Genomic DNA, 15,351 nt, shown 5'->3' with positions numbered 1-15,351 from the left:
CAAAAGGTAACCATACAGCATCCACTAGGTGGTGCTACACATTATAAATGTTGAACAGGGCCACAGAGCATCAAAGCCTGTGGTTTCTCCACTTGCTGGAGGCCCCAAATTCCAAAGTAAGAAATACTTTATTCACAGTGAACACATGGAACAGCCGCGGGAACAACCCCTCTGCTCTGTCATGCCTGATGCCAAATCCAACAAAACCAAAATGAACAAAATGCACTATTCTCGAAACATAAGCTTTCAACATCTTTGGGCCTATGAAAAGACAAAACGGGATAAAGAGTTAGGTGCAGAGTTAATTATTTTTCCTTAGAATCTCTTCATATAAGAATGGAAAACAAAGTGTATTTTGAATAAAATGTTATAGGAAAACTCGAAATTATGTAAGAACAACAACCTGTATATTAACAAATTATAATTCATAGCTTATTACATGTATTTGTAAATAGCAAAAATTATCATCACCCAAAATTAAATCCATCTTATATTTCTCAGAGGAGGAGAGTGCTAAAAGTCACAGCAGTTGCGAGTACAAAAAATGATGAAACTGTGTGCTGCCAGCTCGCTGGTGCTGTAAGCGGCTGACAGTGAAAGCACATAACACATGAACATGAAGACAATAAAAAATCAAATGTGCTCCAAGCCCAGAGAAAAGGAATTTTCCCTACTGTGTACTCAAATAGTGTTGCAAATCCCATTAACAACAATCACTAATCCCAGCATTCAGGAATCTTAGGCAAGATTATAAATTCAAGATCATCTTGGGTTACATACGGAGTTCTAGGCCAGCCAGAGCTACACAGCAAGAATGGCCTTAAGAGGAGGAAAAGAGGCCCTCAGTTATAAACCAGATGAGACCTCTAATTTTAAATATATCTGAGAAAATAGTATGCATAAAAGTTACTGTTAGCCAGCTTGTATGTGTATGCCTTCAAAGCATTTTTTTTCCACAAACATGATAGATATTTAACTATCATTTCTGGGATAAATCTGAGAAAATAAATGTACTGGCTTCACAAAAATTCAACAGGTCAAGAAAAGATAAATATATAGAAAAGTAAACACATCCTACATAAAGAGAGTTGAGCTTGGCTCCACTGAATGAGACAGACAGAGTTCCTAATCAGACTGAGCTTGTCAGGTGGATGGATACCTTATTTGCGACAAAGTACCTTCTCTTTCACCTAATAAGCCTCTGACAGCTACATTCTAATAGCTTAAGGAAAAGTAAACAATATCCAGACCTCAAGTGTAGCTTATAGTAGTATTAACATCACTTACATACACATACACCACACAGCAACCTAATATACTACTGTTCTGTAAGGCTTCTGACCCTTCAGTGATGAAAAGTTTTCGAACACTGACAATCAGAACAACAGATTAATAACATTGCAGAATGTACATGTTGAAATATTACATATATCACTAATAAGTGTAATTTTATGTTTTGTACCAGCTGAAAGAAATGGTAAGTATAATTTTATGTTTTCCATTAGTTGAAAGAAATGAGTATTATAATATTATAGCAAACAAGACAAACGTCTAAATAACACACACATAAAAGGAAAAAAGTGCTCAAGTGTAAGAGTAATCTTGAGCAACTGGTCAACCAGGTTCACATGTACTTTGTCTGTTAATGCTACTTTAAACATTTTAACAGTCACAGGGACCATTAATGCACTTAAAAAAAACTGAAGAATTATTCAAATATAATCTAAAGAAACCCTTGTTAGGAGAATGCCTCATGCAAGGTAACAATCTGTCTTGGTCTGTTACTGTGTGCCAGAAGCAGAGATAGACACTAACAGTCAAGCTCTGACTACTCTAAAAATAATGTACCAGGAGGTAAACCTATAGCCAAAGACTCCTATAAATACCTACAAGTTCCTTTCCTATACCTGAAGAGTTGGGGGCAGGGGAGGGGATTACAGTGTGCATCAAATAGGAAGAAAGAACAGATAACTTGATAATGGACAGTATAAAAATATCATAGAATATGTGTCAATCACTCTCCCAGTAGTAGTGGGGTCCCCACTGTTCCTTACCTGACCTATTCCCACAAACTCTTTCTGTACCATTTGAAGTCTTGAAAATAATTTTCCCCTTGCAAAGCAAGTTACATGGTCCTACATGAAGATCCCCAAAGGAAAGCCCCACTGTCCAGCTGTCTGAACTACACAGGTTCACTCACCTTTAAGCGCCTCACCATCTCCTCTTTAGAGATTTTATCTGAAATTTCTTTGACACCAGGAGGGTAAGTAATCTTCCCATCGTTGGTCCTTGTCTTTGAATGAGCCATGATGGAAATGTCTGTACCCCTAAAGCAAGAAAATTATTAGGTACAAACTAAAAACATGCATGCACTATAATAAATATAAAAGATAAGTTCTTATCCAACAATTTGTAATCGCCTCTTAATTTAGAGTAATTTACTCATCTAATGAAAACTACTTTACTGAAAATTTTCCAAAATTACTGAGGAAAACAAATTTACTTATTCCATTTCCATTAGGAGCAAGCTATATAATTTGCACTAACTCTTCCCAACAAAAGACACAAAATAGAAAAAACTAATCAAACTAAATAAATGTTTAAATTGGGAAATAAGGGTGAGTATGATCAAAATAAGTTGTAAGAAATTCTCCAAGGATACAAATATATTTAATAAAAAAATAAAGTATCATAAATGATGCAGATTTTAAAAAATCTAGGAAAAAAACAAGAACCCAGAGAGTTAAACACTATAGCTTTCTATGTATCTGGTCTCTGAAGTTATCTGCCACCACTGACAAAACCAGGATTCAGTTTCAGTGCTCACAATGGACAAAACGATAGAATATGTACCTGTCCCCCCCCACAAAAAAACCCTCCTGCAATTAATGTGAACTTCTATCCTAGCCCCGCACACTCCACCCAAAGAAGGTACCCAGAAATCAATCTGTGCCCTACAGAAGCCAGAGAAGGTAAAAAGAGTGAAGTAGTAACAGACAAATCCAGAGCATAAAAGAGGGAAACTAAAATACACACAGGAAGGGCAAGTCTATCTTATCACTCAGATCCACATAACTGCACAAGTATTAAAAGACAGCAATTGACAAATTCAAGAAGCAAAAGACAATAAACTCAAAATAAAAGGAATAATAAATCAAGAAAATAAAATTTCAACATACTCAGTAGGTCATATTTATATATGCTTGCACATACATATAAATATGTTATGTAACAAAAAAAGAAAAAGGAAATGTGAAGTGTGAACATGGGAGGGGTTCTAGGGGGTAGCTGGAGGAAGGAAAGATAGGGAAAATTAATGTAATTCTATTTCCGTTAAAAACATTTTCAAAAAAGGGAATAAAATCTCAAAACCAACACACTACCTTAAAAACAAGAGCATTTGAAAATAGGTGATTTCTCAGTAGCAACAATATAAACCAGGGTACAATAAAATCTCATCTTCAATATGCAAAACCCAAAGTTTAAATATAAGAAATGTGATTGTCAAGAATAGGCGAAATAAGTACAAATTAGCCAAGAAAAATTTGATAGCTGTCTGTATGAACATATGTGTAAGTAAACTCAGAAAACGGTTTAGCATGTGTTAAACCTTTGTGCATATATGATCCATGTGATCAAGTGAAGAGTAACATAAAGAAGACAGCAGCAAGTGAATCTCTTGTGAGTTTTAGGCCAGCCAGTGCTATATAGTGAAACTCGTTTGTGTGAGGTATAAAATGTAGATAAGAGCATTTTCTAAGGAAAATATCAGAAAAATATTCCCTAGAAAACCAAGCAAAAGAAAGCACATGACCTAAGTGTCTCTCTCTCTCTCTCTCTCTCTCTCTCTCTCACACACACACACACACACGAACGCACGTACGCGCACACACATGTGTGGGTCCAGGGTCCACTTGTTTGTATGTGCTCAAGAGAAAAAAAAACACACATGTCTAGTGTAAGGCAAGCAACACAAATTTCTATCAACCATAGGATAAGTAAACTGTGGTCTATTCACACAACAAAAATACAACTATGGAGTCTATCAACTATTGCTTTGTTAGAATAATAATGTAGATTAGCATTAGGGTTAACTGAAGGCTATCAAGCACAAAACTGATGTAGAAGGGTTTTCATTGGTTAATTGATAATTGGTTAATTGCTTTCATTGGTTAAATGATAAAGAAAACTGCTTGGCCTAATAGGTCAGAACATAGGTAGGCGGGGAAGACAGAACAGATTTGTGGGAGAAAGAAAGCAGAGGCAGGAAGAGGCCATGAAGCTCCGGCCCAAGATGGACATAGGTTAGAATCTTCCAAGTAAGCCACCACCTCATGGTGCTACACAGATTATTAGAAATGGGTTAATCAAGATGTGAGAGTTAGCCAGTAAGAGGCTAGAGCTAATGGGCCAGAAAGTGTTTAAATGAATATAATTTGTGTGTTGTTATTTCGGGTGTAAAGCTAGCCGTGCAGGAGCCGGGCGGGACGAAAAGCAGGCCTGCTAGCCTCATCACTACACAAAACCCCACAGAATACATTCTTATATGAAAAATTTAAACCAGACAAACCTCTACAATGTTTAAAGCAGTAGTCAAGTCAGAAAAAAATTGGTACAATATACCTATCTGATAAGTGACTTGTAGAACTATAACAGAAAAAAAGAAAAAAAACTTGCAAAAGAACACTATAAAAATACAATCATACTGAATGGTAAGGGGAGACTTCTACGTAAACAAGGATGGCTCTGGCTAAGACTCCTAGCAGCAGTGGATGCATAGCTTGAAGTGGCCATCTCCGTGAACAGATTGCTGACTATCCTGGTTGTCATCAGAGAGCCTTCATTCAGTGACAGATGGAGGCAGACACAGAGACTCATGGGCAAACATTGAGCGGAGCTGAGGGAGTCCTGTTGAGAAGGAGAGAGGGATCATAGGACGGGGGGGGGGGGGGATATCACAGGAAAACCTGTAAAAACAGCTAGCCTGGTTTATGTGAACCAACAACCAGGGAGTGCTGTGGGATAACGCTTTTGTACGTGTAAAGATTTGTCACTCATATTGGTTTAATAAAACCCTGATTGGCCAGAAGCCAGGCAGGAAGTATAGGCAAAGCAATCAGACTAGGAGAATCCTGGGAAGAGGAAAGGCAGAGATGCAATCATCAGTCAGGCACAGGGGAAGTAAGACGAGAATGTCTCACTGATGAAAGGCACTAAGCCACTTAGCTAAACATAAACAAGAATTATGGGTTAAGTTACAAGAGCTGGGTAATAAGAAGCCTGAGTAATAGGCCAATCTGTTTATAATTAATGTAGGCCTCTGTTTGTTTCTCTGGGAGTGAGCGGCTGTGGAACCAGGCACACAACAAAAACTTATGCTTCAAGGGAGTCTGCATGGGACCAGCCTAGACTCTCTGCATACATGTGACAGTTGTGTAGCTTGGTCTGTTTGTGGGACTCTTAATAGTGGGAGCAGGGGCTGTCCCTGGTGGTTTGGCTGGCTCTTGGGAACCGATTCCTCATTCTAGATTGCCTTACCAGCCTGAACACAGGGGGAGGTGTTTAGTCTTATTGGCATTGTGATATGTCAGTTCTTTGTTGATGCTTGAGAGGCTGGCCCCTTTTTGAGGGAATATGGAGGAGGGGTGGATGTATGGGGATTGGAGAGGAAGGAGGAAAGGGAGGCTGTGGTTGGAATGTAAATAAATAAATTAAAAAATACAATCATAAAGTGACAAAAGAAATGAAGAGAAGTTTGTAGAATGCAGAAGCGACATGTGAGTGCATGAGAAGATTTGGTGCAGGAGAATTGTCTGTATTCTGTCAGTCATGTTTTAAATAAATGCTGATTGGCCAGGCAGGAAGTAGAGGCGGGGTGATGAGAACAGGAGAATTCTGGGAAGGAGGAAGCCCATTCCTCCCAGTTCTGCCCAGACCACCGAAGAGGCAAGATGTTAGCTGCCCCGCTGAGAAAGGTACCGAGCCATGTGGCTAACAAATAAGAACAATGGGTTACTATAAGCTACAAGAGCTAATAAGTAGCCTGAGCTAATGGGCCAATCAGTTTTATAACTTATGAAGATCTCTGTGTGATTTTCTTTGGGGCTTGCCGGCTGTGGGGAACTGGGCAGGACATAAACCCCAACAAGCAGGCCCCTAGATGTTACAAAGATTCAGCAGTATTATCTCTAAGAGCACATACTAAACCTCAATCACTCTGCACCATACACATGACAAGAGTAAAATGGCAGTGACAATGAATGTAGGCAAGGATGTGAAAAGGCTAATCTGTCAGACATTACTGGTTTTATAGCCATTGTAACATAACTCAAGCAGTTTCTTATTAAAATGAGAAAACAAGTATTTAACCCAGAGCTAGTAATCACACTATTGGATATTTTCTACGAAAAATAAAAACTTAACGTTTACAAAAAATATCCCCAAATTGAAACCAATTCAAATGATTTTTAATGGGTAAAAACTGATATTAAAAGAATACCGATCCATGCAGTAATTTAACAGTCATGATGCACAAAGTAAAGGATTATATACATTGTATGGTTTCCTTATTCAACAGTCTCAAAATGATAAAAAAGAAAAAACCTAGAAAAAGACAGCAGATGAGCAGCTTTAAGAAAACAAAGGTGGAGGAGTGAGGAAACAGGAGGCAACCCCTCCTCGCTGCAACTGTGAGCAACTGAAACTCTACAGCAGAGGTTCTCAACCTGTAGGTCATGATCCCTTTGGGGGTCACCTAAGATCATCAAAAAAACCACAGATATCTACATTACAAATCATAACAGTAGCAAAACTACAGTTAAAAAAGGTTCCTGCCGAGCCTGGTGGTGGTGGCACACGCCTTTAATTCCAGCACTCAAGAGGCAGAGGCAGGTGGATCTCTGTGAATTTGAGGCCAGCTGGTCTACAAGAGCTAATTCCAGGACAGGCTCCAAAGCTACAGAGAAACCTTGTCCCAGTTAGAAAAGAGCTAACAATGGGGCAGGTTTCTGAGTTGGCATTGAGTTTTATAAGCAGAGTGTAAAAGGCTGTGAATACACACAGGCTATTCCTAGAGTGAGACACAGCAGTCCCTATCTACTAAACAACTCCACGAAAGTTGTAAGTGTACATGATCTTTCCCTGACTTCCACTTGCAGAGCTCTGCTCCTGCACCTAATACCTAGCCACATTCTAAGTCTGTACAAATGGCATTTATACATTACACTCACTATACTTCTTTCTCCCCTAGATAAGCAAAGGTATCATTTTATGCTACTGTTACTACCTATGATAGGCATTATTAGCAGTAAGTACTCAGAAAATACTTCCTGAGTGAATGACATCTATTTTTGAGAAATTGTAGTTATAATAAACAGTGCAGACTAGACAGGGGAAGAAACCAAATAGAACAGTTTTCTCAATCTTCCTAATGCTGAGACCCTTTAATACAGCTCTCCTCATGCTATGGCTACTCCCAACTAAAAAATTATTTTTGTTGTGTTGCTACTTCATATCTGTTATTTTGCTACTGTTATGAACCATAATGAAAATATCTGTTTTCTGATGGTCTTAGGCAACTCCTGTGAAAGGCTCATTTGACTCCCAAATGATTTACAAACCAAAGATTGAGAACAGTCGAAACAGAAGGAGACCAGTTAGGAAACTGATAAAGAAAGGAATACAGGCGATGGCTAAAATAAAGAAAACTGACTCAAAGAGATAGAAATAATTATAACAGAAAACGAGATTACTATAAAATTCAAAGTATGTGTTCCTGAAAAGCTGCTTATTTAAATATTAACTGAGAATTCACTTGGTGCAATATGCTAGGTACTAACTATACTAGGTACTAAAGCTACAGTAACAAGCAACTGAAGAGATTGCTCCACGTGAAGGATGCTTGCTGCTTAAGCAGAAGGACTGAAATCTTGATTCTCTAGCACCTGCATAAAAGGCTGGGCACAGTGGCATAACCTGCAGCTCAGCATTAGGAAGGACAACACAGATCCAGGGGCAGGATGGCCAGACAATCTAGCCTAAATAGTGAGCTTCAGGTTCAACAGGAACCTAATGGAAAATTGCATAAAGAACAATAGAGGAACATATCCAACATCAGCTCTGGCTTCAAGAACACACAGATGAACATACATTCATAAGTATAATGATAAGCAAATATATAAAGTGTATGCCCTGGTTATAACAGAGATGGTAGAAACTACAGAACAGATCTTGAGGAAAATTTAAGTTTCATCTAAAAGGCAGCTCTATTTTACTATTTAAAATCTAAACTTTAGATTCTAAAGTTTTACAAAAAAATAAAAATAAGACCATATAATGTTTTGATAACATCTACTGCTTATGCTATGTAAATTTAAAATTTTTAATAAAGAAACTGTGAGGCAGGAGATGGAAAATGGCACTAAAGAGCACTGACTGTTCTTCTAAAGAACATGAGTTTTGATTCCCAGCACCCACATGGAGGCTCACAACCATTTCCAGTTCCAAGGGATCCAATGCCCATTTCCGGCTTCTGTAAGCACTGCACATATGTGGTGTAGGCAAAATACCCATACACATTTTTTAAAAAAAGTTAATGTGAGATTGAGGAAACAGCTCAGGTAGTAAAGTGTCATGTAAGCAGCAGGACCTGAGTTCACCCCCAGAACCCATATAAAAAAGCAATGTGGTGGTGACACTTGTAATCAATTCCAGGACCAGGGAAGCAGGGACAGGAATGGAAAGATCCCTGAAATTTGCAGGTTCCCCCCCCCCCCCGGAGAAAAGAGGCAGGTGGGATCCTGAAAAACAATACCAAAAGCTGACCTCAACATATACCTGAAAACACACAATCACAAACACATATACCTACACACAAGGGAGAGTGCGGAAGGGATGGAGGGAGGACAGGCATGTGAACTCCTGCAAAGTGGCAGCCCTCAGGTGACAGAAGCAAAGTTGTCACAGGCACAGGCCAAGTTCAGTCTTGTCTATGTAACAAACTCAGGCCAGGCAAGAGTAAGACTATCTCAAAAGGGGGAGTTAGAGTATGTAAGTAGAACTGAGATTCCAAGACTGAACACTGAGGAAATAAATATATTGATGGGGAAGAAATCAGAAAAGAAAGTCAAGAGGCATAATAAATACGAATGCATCAGGACCATAGGGATGTCTGAAGATGGAGGGTGGCGATTACTTTAGTGAAAATACACAAAATGACCTCAGCAAATACTTCCTTGAACGTGGATGATATTTTTAAAAAATGTTCCTGAGCAATAAGACCAAATCACAAGGTAAATAAAAAGGTGAAAAGGAAGCAGAAAGGAAGCAAGGCAGAAAAGAGATGTAGGAAATGGGATCTACACCTTTTGGGGGAAAACTGAGACAGACACGCTCCTCCCAGACTGACAGACCCAAGGGATCTGCTAGGGCTCATTCCAATAAAATCTCAATTATTCACTTAACAAACATAAAACAAGAATGAAGAATAACTGCTTTAAAAGGAATTTATATAAAAACGAACCTAATTTATGTTAGTGTTAGACTCTACATACAATGCATACTAGGAAACAAAGTACTAATTTATTAACTTCCACTTCAAAAAATGTAATTTTCTTTTTGCTTTTCGATATAGAATTTTTCTGTAGCTTTGGAAAAATACAAATTTTAACTGTAGGTAACGGTACATGTCTTTAACCCTAGTACTTGGGAAATGGAAAGTGGAGGATTAGGGCTCAAGACCAGTCTAGGCTACATAGTGAGACTCTATCTCCAAAAGTTTAACAATAAATTAGTAAAAACTAAACTTTTACAAACTTTAGACCCTAGACAACAAAGAAGACCCTCAGAGATGCATACAAGGACCAACACAGGAGAAAAAACGACAACATCTCTTGAATAAATGGGGTCACAGGAGAGGGTAGAAAGGGAGAGGAGAGGAAGGAAGGGAAATGGGAAAAATGTATAGCTCAATTAAAAAAAAAAATACAAACTCTTATCCTGAGAGTTGGTTCAGTGGATAATAGCACTTGTTGCTCTTGCTGGGTTGCATTCCCTGCCCCGACATGGTGGCTCACAACCATCAGTAGCTCCAGTTCCAGGGGACACTACACCCTCTTCTAGCCTTCTTGATCACTGCAAGCATGTGATGCACATACATAAATGCCAGAAAAACATTCATACATTTTTTTTCAATTGTGTTGGAAAGATTGCTCAGGGGGTAAGAGTACTGGCTGCTCAGCCGGGCAGCAGTGGCGCTCGCCTTTAATCCCAGCACTCGGGAGGAAGAGGCAGGTGGATCTCTGTGAGTTCGAGACCAGCCTGGTCTACAAGAGCTATCTCCAGGACAGGTTCCAAAGCTACAGAGAAACCCTGTCTCGAAAAACAAACAAACAAACAAAAGAAGAGTACTGGCTGCTCTTACACAGGTCTTGGGTTCATTTCTCAGCACCTACATAGTGGCTCACAACTACTTGTAACTCCATTTCCAGAAAATCTGATGCCCTCTTCTGACCTCTGCAGGTACTGCACACAGGTTGTACACATACCTATATACAGGCAAAACACTTAGAAACATAAAACAAAAATAAACAAGTATAAAAAAATTCGACTGAATTTATTTTTCATCAATTTATAGTAAAAAAAAATATAGCCTAGGATTATTTTAGTGAGTGATTTGAAACTTTCAGAAAGTACTTTAATTTAAAAATTATATGTATGTTGTTGCATTTATATTTTGCATTTGGTATAAACAATAGATACAAGGAAATAATCTAAATACCATAATCTTTGTAGAACTCAGTTATTTAAAAGAAACTACATTTTATTTCTAAAGCCAGGTGTGGCAGCAAACACATTTAATCCCAGCACTGTGGAAGTAGAGGCAGGAGGATCTCTGTGAGTTCTAGAACAGCCAGGGATACATAATGAGACCCTGTCTCAACACAGAGATATTCCCCAAAAAGAAATGTGTATTTTGTTTCTAAAAGGTAGTTTTATTAATATTTTGAAAATGTCATACAATGTATTTTGGCCATGTCCACATCCTTCCCCTTCACCTCCCAATCCAGCCAAGTTTAAGTTTGGTTGTGTTTAGTTTTGTCTTTTCTTTTTTAAAATCCCTAGAGTCCAATGTGTGCTGCCTAACAACTCAGAATAGTGGGACCTGCCCTCAGTGTAGCTGACTTACTAGGGTAATACCATTAAGAAAACTGACTCTCTTCTTTCCCAGCAGCTATCAAATGCCACTAGCTCCTTAGCTAGTGATGAGATTTTGTGCCCATATCAATTGCTGTGAATTCATATATGCAATTGCCCCCAAGATATTCAACAAAACAAAACAAAATAACAAAAAGTTTCCTTCAAGTATAGCTGTGTCTCTAAAACTCTTTTCTGTCCCCTTTTCCTCAAAGATCCCTGAGCCTTAGGACTAAGAGTGTGATAGGTATATATTCATTCCACTTAGGCTTGAGTACTCTACCATCTTAAAAAAAAAAATTGTTTAAATCACAGCAATGGTCCTGGAGAAGGGTAAAAATCAATTTAAGCATTATTTAGGTTTTTGAGATGGGGTTTCTCTGTATAGCCCTGGCTGTCCTGGAACTAGCTCTTGCAAACTAGGCTGGTCTCAAACTCACAGAGATCTGTCTCTGCCTCCCGAGTGCTGGGATTGAAGGCATGTGCCACCAACACCCAGCAATCAGTCATTCTTGACTCAAAAGATATATAAGGTCTTTCCATTGGATGAAACAGAAAAATAGCACTGAGAGAAATCACTACTCCTCTCAAAAATAAAACAAGCTTATCTTTAAGATGATCTAGTTAGAAATGAATCATGACATTTCCATGATTTTCCTTAATGATTCACAATGTCTCATTAAGTTCACTATCACTGAATCAGAACAAGCTACTACTAGAATTCCTACATGCCCATGTTTACTGAAGCTGTTTCTTTCTCCTGGGAGTTCATTCTCCTTTAAGGCAGAATTAGGACAACTATAGAGTTTGTAAAGACTCTAAACTGCAGTCTTGTCTTCCCCAAGATGGTACACCTGAGAACCAGCAGGTGGCACACTCATTAAAGATAATCCATACAGCAATTAAACAGAATGAGAAATTAGGCTTATTCTTGTCAAGGACAATGGAAAAAATCTAACAAGAGAAACTTCTAACAGTTGGGGGGGAAGGGGACGACAAATAAATGAAGCTATTCTCCTTTAAATGTATAACCTTACAGCAACATTTATTTATATTCCAACTGTTTAAACAAAATGATGTTTTCACACAGTGTGCAATAACTTCGCTAGCATCAAATTCAAACGTTGTCAAATTCCTTTATTTTTCTAATGACAGTGTTAACATCACTCGCGTATTGAAAGAGGATTATTTCTCAGTATCAGTTGTATGTGCAAGTCCTGATGAAAAGTATCTGATGAAAAGAGAAGAATCACCACTACAACACATCTGGTTTTAATTAATTAAATTCTCTTTGGTACAAATATGCTCCTTTAATGATTATATGTGTCAATAAAATATAGTACAGTTGTTCCCTCTGTATTGGTGCACATTTGTGGGCTCAATTAAATACGGAACAAGAATGTTCCGTTTCACTTCTGTGCTGTGTGCAGACTTACCATTATTCTCGAAACAATATAGCTTGACCAACTCTTTACCTAATGCATTCACTGGATTAGGAAACAAAGTCATCTAGTTAAGACGCCAAATATAAAAGATAATGTAGGAAGTCTATGTGAACATATTTGGTCATTTTATGTATGGGACTTGAACATTTGCAGATTCTGGAACCAATTCAACAGACACTAGGAAATAACCACAGTTTCCAGAGTTTCCAGTAGTTCTTTTACAAAACACATCAGTTTTTTGTTTTGTTCTGTTTTGTTTTTCGAGTTAAGAGTTTCTCTGTAGCTTTGGAGCCTGTCCTGGAACTAGCTCTTGTAGACTAGGCTGGCCTCAAACTCACAGAGATTTGCCTATCTCTGGCTCCTGAGTGCTGGGATTAAAGGCGTGCACCACCACTGCCCAGCTAAACAGATCAATTTTTGAGTTCATGTTTTGTTAATGTTATTTTAAAAAAAAAAAGAACATGGTCATATCTTGAGTTCATCTTCTTTAAAAAGTTGGGCACAGTGGTTTCTGCCTTTGATCTCAGCCAGATATACATAGTGAGCTCCAGAACAACCAAGAGTACATACTGGGATTTTAAAAATTCCATTAAATCTCTTTACAAGTAGTGTGTTTTATATAAATAGTAATAACCATTCTCATTTATTGAAAGCCTTTTTATTTCTCTAGTCAGCAGTCAACTCAATGTTCATTACAACAGAATAAAATTATTGAACCTCTCTACTATCAAACCTCAGGCAGACATTCTTGCACCTCTTTTCTTGGTAGACTACTTCACTGATAATATGGAAGCTCAAACAAGAACTTCCTTAGCCTCCCATCACTAAATTAAATGTCTAGATATATTTGCACCTATCTTCTACTGTCCCTAGGAAGGAAAAACTAACCCACTGTGACGCACAGACCTCAGGCTCTGCAGCTGAGAGCTTCACTCCATTAGTTCTATTGTCTGTTCACCATGTATCATAATTTACCTACTAGATCTTTTCAATATTCAAACACTATTCTTGGACAGAAGGCAGGCAGGCACTCACAGAAGGAAAGGCAAACAGCACATGTGCTTAGACTACATTTCTCATACTAATCCAGTACAGCTTCTCAGGTCCACTAAAATCAGTTGTAATGTTTTCACCATGATCATTGTGGCAGACCGCAGAAAGGTCAACAATTTCCCTGTATCTACAAACATGCAATGTGATTTGCTTTCCCCATCAAGAAGTATAGATGAGCTAGGGGCATAGCTCAATGGAGTACCCGTCTACCATGACCAAGGCCTTTGGGTTTGACCCAGAGCACCACCAAGTTAAGAAAGGTTTCTAGGCCTTGAATCTGAACCTGATCTGACCAGAATATGATAAGCTCAATAAGGTCCTTGTATTGAGTTTACTAGCCTGAGGTTCTGGACATTTGAGCAAGCCTACAATATCCCTTTGTAATTATCCATTTGTTAAATGAGAAAAGAGAGGCAGGCATGGTGGCATATACCTGTATCCAAAGAAGGTAGACAAAATAGGAAGTTCAAGGTCACCCTCAGCTACATACCAAGTTTGAGGACAGTTTGCTGGCTATATGAAACCCCATTTCAAAATACCAAAATTAAAAACCATATATGAAGGGCTGGAGAGATGGCTCAGTGGTTAAGAGCATTGCCTGCTCTTCCAAAGGTACTGAGTTCAATTCCCAGCAACCACATGGTGGCTCACAACCATCTGAAATGAAATCTGATGCCCTCTTCTGGCCTGCAGGCAGACACACAGACAGAATATTATATACATAATAAATAAATAAAAAAAAGAATAAGCAAAAAAAAACCCATATATGAAGAAAAAAACCAGTTAATCCAGATATGGTCATCAAGAAGTCAGCCCTGGCCAAACCACCAAGTAATCACATATACATACCTGGTGAAGCCTCACACAGATCAGAAGAACCACCCTGATCGACGGAATCCATCCAAATTCAAATTATCAATTTGTAGAACTAGAAATGGGAATTATGTCATGGGTGATCTGTTACACAGTGAAAGCTAAATAAATGTCACAGGTTTTTATGTTACTAAACCAAATGAAATGCCTTCTGACCCTTACGTACTCCCTTTTAACAATATGACAAGAGTTGACCAGAGTTTCCTTCTTGAGATACTACTTTCCTTAAATCTCTAGTACTTTTTCTTTTTACTGAGTTTTTTCTCCTACTCTACTAGTCACAGTTATTCCTCTTACTTACTTCTACCCAACTTCTTTTTGTATGGCAGCTTTCTCTGAAATTGGAACAGTCTAACATTGAAACATTCCATCTCCCAGGGAAGCTCCTTAACACAAAAGGTAAGCAACTCCAATTAGCTTCAGGAAATCCCTGAAACTGACTAGATTCACTAGGCCTCTCCCTCACACAATAAGTCAGAAAAGACAAGCTTCAAAAACAAACAATAAAAAAAAACCCAGACCAGAACAGCTTCCTGAAAGAAGCAGAAAACAGCCAAGCTGCACAGAAGAGGTCCAGGTCCAGATCAGCTGAGCCACTGGAAGGATGCTCTTCAACATACTGAGCAGCCTGCAGGCTGTGCAGTAGCTCCAGGTTCCCAGTTTTTATGAGCTGTCACCCACGTTGAGTGGGTTTTGGGGATACAGTTGTCTCTGGGTGATTTCTGGTCCTCTAATCCCTCACCTTCAGTTCTGTAAGTAAGCCCAGTAAAACTCACTGGCTCACCAA

General features: G+C 38.5%; 1 protein-coding gene across 5 annotated transcripts in view; it reads right to left on the bottom strand.

Annotated features, from left to right (window-relative positions):
* Pds5b (PDS5 cohesin associated factor B) overlaps positions 1-15,351 on the bottom strand; it is a 151,172-nt gene that overhangs the window by 98,735 nt on the left and 37,086 nt on the right. For all 5 annotated transcript variants that reach the window (XM_085685243.2, XM_085685244.2, XM_085685247.2 and 2 more), the window contains exon 2: positions 2,201-2,327. In XM_085685243.2, coding sequence (XP_085541369.1) covers positions 2,201-2,308 — 108 coding nt within the window. In that variant the 5' untranslated portion in view covers positions 2,309-2,327. The remainder of the gene's footprint in view (positions 1-2,200; positions 2,328-15,351) is intronic.

Source organism: Myodes glareolus, chromosome 2 (genome assembly GCF_982192425.1).
Source record: "Myodes glareolus chromosome 2, mMyoGla1.1, whole genome shotgun sequence".
Taxonomy (NCBI): domain Eukaryota; kingdom Metazoa; phylum Chordata; class Mammalia; order Rodentia; family Cricetidae; genus Myodes; species Myodes glareolus.
The sequence above is the reverse complement of the archived record's forward strand: the minus strand, read 5'-3'. Positions and strand labels throughout refer to the sequence as shown.